This window comes from Nerophis lumbriciformis, linkage group LG38 (genome assembly GCF_033978685.3).
Source record: "Nerophis lumbriciformis linkage group LG38, RoL_Nlum_v2.1, whole genome shotgun sequence".
Classification (NCBI taxonomy): Eukaryota; Metazoa; Chordata; class Actinopteri; order Syngnathiformes; family Syngnathidae; genus Nerophis; species Nerophis lumbriciformis.
In genome coordinates this window covers 442,501-455,000 of record NC_084585.2, presented here as the reverse complement: position 1 = coordinate 455,000, position 12,500 = coordinate 442,501, and the positions used below count along the sequence as shown (strand labels likewise).

The following is a 12,500-nucleotide window of genomic DNA, read 5'->3' as shown; positions in this document are numbered from 1 at the left end:
TCTGCTGATAATGTTCCCCTTTAAAAAGTTATGGATGGATTTTGATCAAATGTCCAAAAAAAAAAAAAAAAAAAAATCCTCTTATCTACTTTGAACTAGTGTTGTCCCGATACTAATATTTTGGTAATATTTTAAGAGATACAAAAGTTTCTTGTGTAAAAACACGCACATTTGTTTGACAACTTGTACTCCTTTGTGACTTCCAGGGACCTCGCCGTGGGAAACGGCACGTCACCCCAGCTGGCGTCCGATAACAACAGGAGGCGGGAGAACATGCCGGTGGTGCTGCACAACATCGAGGCCGAGCAGGTGAAAACAATTCGGAGCGTCTCTCTATCATGGCCGACGGACCCTCGCGGGTTTTTTTTCCCCTTCTCGCCGCAAGCCTGTCAAGCGTCCCTTTTGCGCTTTGAATAATGAATGTGCGTCCACGCGCCCCACCCCTCGTCCCCCTTGTAATCCTCACTTGTGCTTTTAGGAAGTGAGCACGCATTTTGTGTTGCCTCTTGGCTCATCCTAATAAAGCCCTCGCTCGCCGTCCCATCACCTAGGCATTAGATACTTCCGGCGACAAGCTGCTGCAGCATTAAGTCCGGATTACGCCTCGTGCACTGGAGGCTCCGGTCACAGGTCTGAGTGTCTGCGGCTCGCATCGGGTCCTAATCTGCATCATCCACCCACTTGTCTTGTCCTCGCTGTACCCTCTCTGACAGAGAGTGCTAAACACACTATATTGCCTTGACTCACATATGAACCTGAAGTGCCATCCCAATCCTAACCTATCGGCAGGGCCGGCCCGTGGCATAGGCCGTATAGGCAAATGCTAAGGGCGCCGTCCATCAGGGGGCGCCACGCCAGTGCCACAAATGTTGGAGAAAAAAAAAAAAAAAGTTGGTACTATTATTTCTAAATACAAAAAATAATCCCACGTTAATTAAAATGCAAAATAAAGCCTATTTAATAGAAATATTATTTGTTACAACATTACCCCCCCCCCCCCCCCCTTCCCGTATCATGACTCTTTTTGGACGTCACCACATCAAAAAATCAACACAAGATGTCAAAACGGCCAAAACTGTCAGGTGCCCAGGGAAGAAAAAAGAGAAAAGAAGAGGAGGAGAAACGAGAAAAGACAGAGGTAGCAGGTAGGTAACGTTAGCCTACATGAAATTATTTGTCTGTTACAGAATGTGATAGTAACCTGGCTTTTTAGCATTAAGCTAATGTTACATGATTCGGCAATTGCTAATCAATAAATAGCTAGTTCTGTTTTAACGTCGGGTTAATATTGTGGAGGGGGCTAAATTGTTATGGAAAATAATAATGTAACGTTAGGTAATTACAGTACTCCCACCTTACATTCCTCAGGGACATTTGTATTAGATCTTTTAAGCAGGTGTTTTTTGTTTACATTGTTTTTGCCTTCTGGTTAGCTAATGTTTGCCCTGCAGGTAATAGTCACTTTTCCACCCCTTTATATATTAGGTATAGTTGTAAGTATAAAAAAAAAGGTCAAAGACAAAGCTATTCGGTTTCTTGTGAGTATATACACTTCACTGCCGATGTGGGGGGGCGCCACCTAAAATCTTGCCTAGGGCGCCAGATTGGTGAGGGCCGGGCCTGCCTATCGGGCTCAATATGATGTGGGTCCACAGCTTCAACTCTTCTGGGAAGGCTGTCCACAAGGTTGCGGAGTGTGTTTAGAGGAATTTCACACCATTCTTCCAAAAGCGCATTGGTGAGGTCCCTCTGGAGAAGGCCTGGCTCTCAGTCTCCGTTCTAATTCATCCCAAAGGTGTTCTATCGGGTTCACATACCTGCCAACTACTCCGGTTTTCCCGTAATTAGTAAGGTTTTCATCAACCTATTCCGGGTTACGGTTGCAGTGATAAAAAATACGGTTTTTCATTAATTCAATTTTTTTTATTTTTTTTAAGTTTTATTCACGAAATCGCGTAACAACAATGACAATCGACACTGCTTCCCGTAACTTCCTTTCGAGCCATTCCGAATGCCATGCGCGAGGCTATTTATAGCACCGCTGCCAAGCACGAGGCACCAGTTGCCATTGTTTCCAAACGAGCGAACGATCATGGAATCAGCCGGAGAAAAATCGCATACGAGTCTTAAACCGAAAAGAAAACTGCAGTCATTCCGTGAAGAATATTCAAAAGCCTATCCGGGAATAATTACCCGTTCCAAAAAGGGTGAAAACTACGCGAATTGCACCTTGTGCAGACAAGATTTTTCGATCGGACACGGAGGAATTAGCAATGTAAAAGACCACGTTGGGACAAAAAAACACAAGTCTAATGCCGTTGCTAGCGATACAAGTGGAAAACTTTCAACGTTTTTCGGATTTTAGCCACAAAAAGGTAATGACACCAATGTTATCTATTGGAATTGTTTAGTACTGTTATACTGTTAAAAGTGTTTATACTATTTATGCTTTCAAGTCCAAGTTGAAGAAATCTTGTTAAATGTTGACAGCATAACTACCAAAATACAGAAGTATGTCCTTAATATTTTTGCAGTGCTATTTCTGTTGAAAAGTTCAAATGATTACATTAGAGATGTGATGTGCCACTTTTCAAGTGTCTGATGGCTTCAATTCATTTTCATTCATTTTTCATATTTTCAATTCTTTTGAAAAAACTACATTTGAATTGTAATTCCATGCTATTGACAGGACTATTAATTTTAATGAAGTTAGCTTACCATGTTTACAGTATGACAATTGTGATAGAAATGTGAATTTTAGGCACAGAATATTTTTTACAATTGAACAAGGCAGTAGATTATACAAGCTTGGACAGAAAGTTAATAATGACACCAATTTTTTTTTTAATGGAATTGTTTAGTACTGTTTTACCATTTGTTTACTGTAAAAAGTGTTTATACTTTCAATGAACAAATTGAAGTCTTGTGAAAGGTTGACAGGATAACTGGCATTAACTGTCAAAATAATTTCAAACTATTGAAGTTAGCTTACAGAATAAACATGTCAATCAACCCATATGATTTTTGCTGTAATATTTTTGTTTTGAAAAGTCACTGTGACTGATAGAAAAGTGATGGTTTTAGCAACATTTTAACCTGTCTGAATGCAATCAATCATTTTACGTCGGGGGGCGAAGCCTGAACCCCCCACCAGGACTTTGTCCTGGACCTACCGGGGCCTGCGGCCCCTGGACCCTGGCTACTAGGTTTTTTTTTATTTCAAAAGTTGGCAGGTATGAAATAGTGTCAAAGCGCTTTGAGTACCTTGAAGGTAGAAAAGCGCTATACAAGTGTGGGGGGGGGGGGGGGGCGTGGCCTGCGGACCTGCAGCGAGGCGGGCGCGCCGAGTGCGTAGATGGCCCACCTGGGCGCAATTGTCTCATCACTTGTCACTGTATAAAAAGGCAGCAGCCGGGAAGGAGGGCGTTGGTGAAGTCGAAGTGGATGACCGAGAACGAGCCCGAGCCCCAGCGGAAGCGAGATGGAGACGAAGACGCGAAGCTGAAAAAGCGACCGGAAGAGCGAGACGGGGGAGAAGAGGCGAGTGCTGAAAAGCGATTGAAAAATAAACAAAATCTCCAAACCGTCAAGTCCGAGAAACCCGGAAGTGCGAGTCCTCCACAACAAGTATAACCCGTTTACCATTTAGTGTATCTCTCTCTCACCATCACATGCGTCTTGAAACGACCCCCCCCTTGGAAAAAAGGAGAGGATTTTTGCAAAGAGGCGGCGGGGGTTGATGTGGATGAGGCGGCTTTATATGCTCTGATGAGGCGGCCATATGTCGTTCTTGGTGGTGTGCGACCGCAGTGTGCTTGTTGAAGGTGTGTGTGTTTGCCAAGTGGACTGTGTGTGTCCAGTTTGCACGAGGACTGACTCACGCAGCAGGAAGTTCCCTCACTTAGTGTTTAATTTGATCAATTCAGACACTCGGTTCAGGAAACGTTATCTTATTTCAGCCTCCAATCTAGTTTCTCACACTCCGCTGAAGGATTAACCACGCTTCCACCCAACACCCACACAACCCCTGGGTGAGCCTGCTGCATAATGTATCATGTATTTAATAAGCCTGTTGCAGAGGAAAAGTGGCAGAATGTTCCAGTGGATTCCAGCGGCCAGTTGATTATCCATAAATATTCGTCCGTGCCTTACCCACGACGGCTGAGTCATCACTGAATAAGGCAGCAGCTCTCCAGTCGCGCGGCTAACATGTCATGCAAATCGTTGCGATCCATACAAATATTTCATAATATTTCCCAGGCTGTCGTTCTCGCTCGGCCTCTTTCTTGCCCACTTCCCGTCAAAAGTTTTGGAAAAAAGTTTGTGCGTAAAGAAACCCCGAAGGACCGGACGGCCGTCTTCTTCGCAGTCACACCTTTACCAAACGCATTTTGTCACATTTTGTTTTTATACCTTTATTTATCCTCAAATTTATCCTCATTTTCTGTCTTGCCTCTGGTGAGGGCGGTCGCATTTTTTTCCGCTCCCTTCTCCCAGCTTGCTCTCTTTGTTTTTGTCTTGTCTGAACCTTTTTGAAGCCTCTTTCTTTGCGCTGTCCTCAAATCTAAACATCAGACATGGAAATGATCAGCTGGACTCTCGACGCAATTGACAAAATATTTTCGACGAGGAAAAGGGGTTCGAGGGAGAGATTCCTGGTATAAATGGAGAATCATGCGCCTCTCAGTCCTTTCCATCGAGGACGTGGAAGACATCTACCTATTTGGAACCGTAATCGCGGGGCACCTGCTGATCGGGCTGGGCATTACTCTGGTGTATCGTCAAATCCGTAAGACGATTGCAGCCACTCAAGGAGCCCAAAGGCTGTTCGTCGCAATGGATGGTTTGGGCCGGGCTCTGGGAACACAGACTGTGGCGATTTCTGAACTGAATCGCAAGATGGATCACATCATAGAGAAGCTTGCTGAAAAAAGAAAATTTAAATGAATTTGACAGCACCCAGCATGGACGAATAGAACAGACAAGTCATTGTTTTGTCTGCTCGCAGAAAACAAACATCCTCGTCTACGATTTGACTCCCTCGAATCAAATCAAATCAAATCAACTTTATTTATAAAGCACATTTAAAATTTACCACAGGGGTAGCCAAAGTGCTGTACAATGGACAGGTTAAAAGATAAAACGAGTACCGAGCAAACACAACACAACACAAACAGAACACGATAAAAAATAAATAAATAAAATAGAATAAATAAAAACAGGTTCACAGCAGGTGTATTAAGGGGCGCCATTGCATGATGGATATCACTCAGTGTTAAAAGCCATGGAATAAAAGTATGTTTTTAAGAGAGATTTAAAAACAGGAAGAGAGGAGGCTTGTCTAACACTCAGAGGTAGGTCGTTCTAGAGCTTGGGAGCAGCAACGGCGAAAGCTCTGTCACCTCTAAGCTTCAGCCTTGTGTCAGGGACCGTCAACAGCAGCTGATCGGCTGATCTTAAGGATCGGGTGGGGCAGTAAGGCTGAAGGAGGTCGGAGAGATAGGTTGGCGCGAGGTTGTTTAGACATTTAAAAACAAATAAAAGGAGTTTAAAATGTATTGGGTAACGCACAGGGAGCCAGTGAAGGGACGCTAAAATAGGGGTGATGTTCTCACGTCTGCGGGTCTGTGTTAGCAGACGAGCAGCAGAGTTCTGCACGAGCTGCAGGCGGGCGAGGGAGGCCTGGCTAATGCCAACATACAGGGCATTACAGTAATCAAGACGAGTCGAGATAAAAGCGTGGATTAATTTCTCGAGATCATGTCCCGATAGAAGCGGTTTCACTTTCGCTATTTAGCGTAATTGATAAAAGCTTTTTTGAACGACGCTGCTGATTTGTTTTTCGAATTTAAAATCTGAGTGGAACTTTACCCCCAGGTTTGTGACACAGTCGCTGAGATACGGGGTCAGAGTGCCGAGGTCAACGTTGGGGGAGGGAGAGCGACTTGGACCGAACAACATAACTTCTGTTTTGTCTTCATTTAGGCTCAGGAAGTTAGCTGAAAGCCAGACTTTGATGTCGTGCAGGCAGTCAATAAGATGTTGAACCATGTTATTTTGTGCCATGGGAAAATAAATCTGGCAATCATCGGCGTAAAAATGAAATGCAATACTGTACTTCCTAAAAATAGAACCAAGGGGGAGAAGGTAAAGCGCAAATAAAATTGGGGCAAGCATTGAGCCCTGGGGGACCCCATGTGGTAAAGGAGCTGTGGAAGACATAAAACTGTCTACTTTTACACAAAAACTCCTGTCGGTTAGGTACGACCAGAACTAGTTAAGGGCGGCGCCCTTAGTGCCCACACAGTTCTCAAGACGAGTGACTAAGGTGGCGTGGTCGACGGTGTGGAACGCAGCAGACAGATCTAAAAGCACCAGGACAACATATTTACCAGAATCAGTTGACAGGAGGATATCGTTAAAAACTTTTAGAAGTGCGAATGGCCTTGACGCTGTGAAAACAGGACCAGGCTGTTCTGAAAATCACCCCCGAGGACACCTCAATGATGGACGCTTTTGACCTGTCTCCCTCCTCAACGACAACTGGAGTCGAACTTTTGCAGATCGGCCTCAGTCTATAAAAACATTACATCATCACACCCAAGAAAATTGGGCATACACGCACACACCCGCCCTCCCCCCCGCTTGTTTTCCCTCGTGGTGATGGTCGGATGGCAGCGCTTCATAGCAGCAGTCGCCCTCCAGGGCCCCGACTCCCCGCCCCTCAGCGTTCCTGCTCTGTAACCCTTTACACTGTTTGTTTGTCTAATCTTGAACGGGTTTGTGCTGAAAACAAAGATCCGTTGTACTTGTGCAATGACCACAAAGACCTATCTGATCTGATCTGATCTGATCTGATCTGATCTGAACACAAGGTGCCGTACGTCAGAGATGATTCAAAACTATTTGGGAGTATTCCAAACCTCACGAGTTTGCAATTAAGCAACTCAACATGGACAAAGTTGAAAAACAAAAACACCAACATCATTTTTTTAGAACACAGCAAAATATATGAAAAAAGTAGGAATGTAACGGTATCAATATTTCATGGTACGATATTATCACATTTGTATTTACTTATAATTGATTTATTTGTATATTTTTATGCTGCCCTTTTTGTAAGGGTGTAACGGTACACAAAAAGTTCGGTTCGGTCCGTACCTCGGTTTGGAGGTCACGGTTCGGTTCATTTTCGGTACAGTAAGAAAACAATAAAATATACATTTTCTGGTTATTTATTTACCAAAATTTGTAAACAATGGCTTTATCCTTTTGACATTGCTTTAAAATATCTGTGTGTGTGATGGATGTGAGCCACCACTAGGCTTTTAGCTTGTCCTGAAGAATTTGGAGGTAATCCTCCTTTTTCACTGTCCCATTTACTCTCTGTAAAGCAGCAGTTCCATTGGCAGCAAAACAGGCCCAGAGCATAATACTACCACCACCATGCTTGACGGTAGGCATGGTTTTCCTGGGATTAAAGGCCTCACCTTTTCTCCTCCAAACATATTGCTGGGTATTGTGGCCAAACAGCTCCATTTTTGTTTCATCTGACATCTTCTGGAGGAAAGATCTGTGGTCAGATGCAACAAAAATGTAGCTTTTTGGTCCATTCTAGGAAGATAATATATAGGTTAGTGTTTTCCATACCTACCATTGCCAAAACTCAAGTCTCCAATATCGGTATCATATCGACAGTGGAAGCATTTGTATCGGGACACCCCTAATGTATAGTGTGTATTGTTTGAGTATATCATGCGCTCTTGAAGTAGGTTGTGTTGTCATCGTTGCTGACTGTTACTAAGTTAGCAGAATAATGACCAAATGGAGTGCCATCCCCGGGTTGGGGAGGAGACCCTGCCCCAAGTGGAGGAGTTCAAGTACCTCGGAGTCTTGTTCACAAGTGAGGGAAGATTGGATGGTGAGATCGACAAGCGGATTTGTGTGGCGTCTTCAGTAATGCGGACGCTATATCGATCCGTTGTGTTGAATAAGGAGCTGAGCCGGAAGGCAAAGCTCTCAATTTACCGGTCGATCTACGTTCCCATCCTCACCTATGGTCATGAGCTTTGGGTTATGACCGAAAGGACAAGATCACGGGTACAAGCTGTCAGAGTATGTTGGTGACGAACCCCAAGATGCAGAGATGACGGCAGGCATTGAGCGAGAAAACATCATTTAATTTAACACTATCGCAAAAAAAACAAACAAAAGGGTACAAACAAAAGGCGCGCACAAGGCTATGAACAAAAATAGCACAAAGGCTAACTGTCGACAAGAAACAAAAACACTTACTGTGACACGAAGAAACTATGACATGAGCTGAGTGAACAAAAGTAGACAGAGCTACAACGACAAGTATTATGACAGGTAGTAGTGACAATGACAATGACAATAATCCAGCACTGACTGGAGGGGAAGGCAGGTTTAAATAGCAGCTGGCTGATTGACACCAGGTGTGGCCAGGTGCCAATCAGCCACAGCTGAGGGGAAGCAGCACTCAGGGAGACAATCTGGAAATGAAGACAAAATAAAAGCGCTGACAGAAAACTAAGACAAACGCAGAGGAAAAACTAAAACACAGTCAAACTGTCAGGGACAAGCCTGACACAAGCGGCCCAAATGAGTTTCCTCCGCCGGGTGGCGGGGCTCTCCCTTAGAGATAGGGTGAGAAGCTCTGTCATCCGGGGGGAGCTCAAAGTAAAGCCGCTGCTCCTCCACATGGAGAGGAGCCAGATGAGGTGGTTCGGGCATCTGGTCAGGATGCCACCCGAACGCCTCTCTAGGGAGGTGTTTCGGGCACGTCCGACCGGTAGGAGGCCGCGGGGAAGACCCAGGACACGTTGGGAAGACTATGTCTCCCGGCTGGCCTGGGAACGCCTCGGGATCCCCCGGGAGAGGAGCTGGACGAAGTGGCTGGGGAGAGGGAAGTCTGGGCTTCCCTGTTTAGGCTGCTGCCCCCGCGACCCGACCTCGGATAAGTGGGATAAGATGGATGGATGGATGGATGGATGACCAAATGTTTAATAATTACTGCACAGGGATAGGAATTCATATGACTTCAGGATTTTGACGAGTGTTGGTAAACATCTTCTAATTTCTTGTGAGATTCTTGTAGGGATGTCCGGATCCGATATTTGGATCGGATCGGCCGCCGATATTTGCCAAAAAATGCGTATCGGCAAGGCATGGGAAAATGCCGATCCAGATCCAGTTAAAAAAAAAAAAACGCTCCGTGTTTACCAACACACCTATTTAAATAATACATTCCACTTTTCTGCTGCTCCCTAATTTCCGTTCCGCATTTTCCAGCACACCTTCAACACATCCACAGGTCTGTGGATTCTCACGCAGTTGCTTTTAGCTGCTGGCATTACACGACAGGCTCTTCTCACTCTTTCCTGTGTCTCCCTCTCACAGACAGCAAGCGCACCTTCTTACACACGTCACATACTGTCACGTCATACGTCACATACTGTCACGTCATACGTCACATACTGTCACGTCATACGTCACATACTGTCACGTCATACGTCACATACTGTCACGTCATACGTCACATATGTATACGTCCTCTCCCAGCAGAGAGGTAGCAGCATGGCTAACGTTAGCTGTGATGCTAGCGCAGCCGTGTGACCAACGTTCTCTCTAAGGTGTGCGCTTGTGCAATTGCGCACTGCTCAAACGTCCTCTGCGCATAGCAATTATATGCCACGCACAAAATCAAATGAAAAAATAAGCGCATAACAATTTTCGACACACGGACACGACAGAGAAAACCGTTTTCGTCATCATTGTTCAAATATTGTAACGTCTGTCGAGACGCTTATCTCCATTCGGTGCCACACGTCCACACCATCAAAATGCCGAGGCAACAATTTCCAGATCAACACCGTATGAAAAAATTAGTGATTTTTTTTGTTGTGATTTCCTTCTCTGCATGAAAGTTTAAAAGTAGCATATATTAATGCAGTATGAAGAAGAATGTTTTAATGTAGACATGCAAGCCTTGAAAGAAAATGTTGAAAATCAAGACTACATTTCCTGCAAATGGGTGCATTTCTACCCTATATTTTAACTTTAGATTTATTCTCATATCAAACTCTTTTGGCTGTCTTTTTGACACTTACCCTCCACACCCTGGATTATAAATAATGTCAATAATTCAATGTGATTATCTTGTGTGATGACTGTATTATGATGATAGTATATATCTGATAGTATATATCTGTATCATGAATCAATTTAAGTGGACCCCTGGAAAAACTTATTGGGGTGTTACCATTTAGTGGTCAATTGTACGGAATATGTACTTCACTGTGCAACCTACTAATAAAAGTCTCAATCAATCAATCAAAACACATAGAATCATCATACTGCTGTGATTATATGCATCAAGTGTTCATTCAAGGCTAAGGCAAAATATCCAGATATATATCGTGTATCGCAATATGGCCTTAAAATATGGCAATATTAAAAAAAGGCCATATCGCCCAGCCCTAGTTCAATGATGCCATTTCTGTTTGTCATGTATAATTTTGTCTATTTTGTGTTTATCCTTGAATAAACAGGTCAGTTTCTTGTTACCAACCATTGTGTATTATTCAAACTCCCCTAATTCAGCTGGCTAGTTGTTATCAAGAGTACTAAAACCCTTTTCAACATGATTCTGACAACTAAGTAGGCTAAATAACTTTAAACTTCAATACATGCTCGGATAGGCCAGTATCGGTCAGTATCGGTATCGGTCAGTATCGGATCGGAAGTGCAAAAATGTGGATCGGGACATCCCTAGTTTCTTGTGAATAATGCATAACAAAATGTAGGCATAGGCAGGGGGTAACTATCTCATTTTCATGTGATTGATTGCAGTCAAGCGCGATGTTCCCCCATAATAGAGCAACATTTTAATGATACACTAGCATTCACGTTCTGGAGTCAACAAGCTGTCACTCTTGGGCCCGGGAGCTTCTTCACGGTACGCTGACCCCGCCAACTAGCTCACTGATAGCGATGTGTCACATCTGAGCCCGGACTGACAGGAAGTGGGCTCTTTGCTCGGCTGTGTACAAAATCAAACTCGATTTAATTCCCCTCCTTCCGCCACCCCGAGGTCGTCCGCTGTTTGCGAGGACAGGAAATGACAACGAGGCTCCAGTGGCGTGACGCTGCCGGCAATCCAGATCCATTCGGCGCTTAGTGCCGTGATTGCGTCGCCGCGACTAACAATTTGTGATGAGTGCTCAAGGTGTGCGATTGATTACTGTGATCTTTGGCAGGACTGCAGAGGTTACATTGCAAGCCTCTCATCAGTCAATGGCCACTAAAGGTTAGCCGCTGTTAGAAGTTGATTATATTCATCATGGACTTCTAATTAAAACAGGAAGTCAATGGGGACAGATTTGAGCTCAGCCACAAACTGATCGCATGGAAGAGCTTTCACAAAAGAAATACTAGCTTCCCCAAAGCCCAGACCTGGGACAATTAAGGCCCGGGGGCCGCATGCTGACCGTTAAGCTTTTCAATCTGACCCAAATATTTGTTTTAGATTATTAAGATGGAAAGTGTAGCTGCCATTATCATACTTGCCAACCCTCCCGAATTTTCCGGGAGACTCCCGAAATTCAGCGCCTCTCCCGAAAACCTCCCGGGACAAATATTCTCCTGAAAATCTCCCGATTTTCAGCCGGAGCTGGAGGCCACGCCCCCTCCAGCTCCATGCGGACCTGAGTGAGGACAGCCTTTTTTCACGATGGGAGGACAACAGGGTGACAAGAACTAAATCATCCAGACTAGAGATAAATTCTATTATTATGTTTATCTTACCTAAAAATAAATATATGTATTAATTAAAAAAATTAAAAAAAATAAATACATTTTTACTATATTTTGCTAAAAACATCAAAATTAATTGTATTTTTATTTGTATTTTTTTCCTGACTCCTTATTACATCCAGCCATAGAATTATACATTAAAATAAACAGATTTGAAATAATTGATTTTAAGTTATCATAATAATTCACTTTAAATGACCATATTTAATTATTAAAATAATTGCTTGTTTATCAACAACTTTAGCATTTTATTCATTACATTTTGAAACTCTCAGAAGCCAAGTTATGTTATATTCCTTAATATTTATTTATGCAAGTTTGAAGTATCAATTATCTAAACACAGTTTGTTTGCATATTTTCAGGATGTAGATATCTCTCTCTCTCTCTCTCTATATATATATATATATATATATATATATATATACATATATATATATATATATATATATATATATATATATATATATATATATATATGTATGAAATACTTGACTTGGTGAATTCTAGCTGTCAATATACTCCTCCCCTCTTAACCACGCCCCACCCCACCCCCGACCACGCCCCCACCCCCCACCTTCCGAAATCGGAGGTCTCAAGGTTGGCAAGTATGGCCATTATGATTTGCAGTGATGTTTTCAAATGACCTTAAGTCTTGAACTATACA

At 43.3% G+C, this 12,500-nt stretch overlaps 1 protein-coding gene across 4 annotated transcripts in view; it reads left to right on the top strand.

The window, feature by feature from the left end:
- The window catches only part of LOC133577220 (nitric oxide synthase 1-like), a 214,890-nt gene that overhangs the window by 63,989 nt on the left and 138,401 nt on the right, over positions 1 to 12,500 (top strand). For all 4 annotated transcript variants that reach the window (XM_061930864.2, XM_061930857.2, XM_061930881.2 and 1 more), the window contains one exon: positions 207 to 309. In XM_061930864.2, the coding sequence (XP_061786848.1) occupies positions 207 to 309 (103 nt within the window). The remainder of the gene's footprint in view (positions 1 to 206; positions 310 to 12,500) is intronic.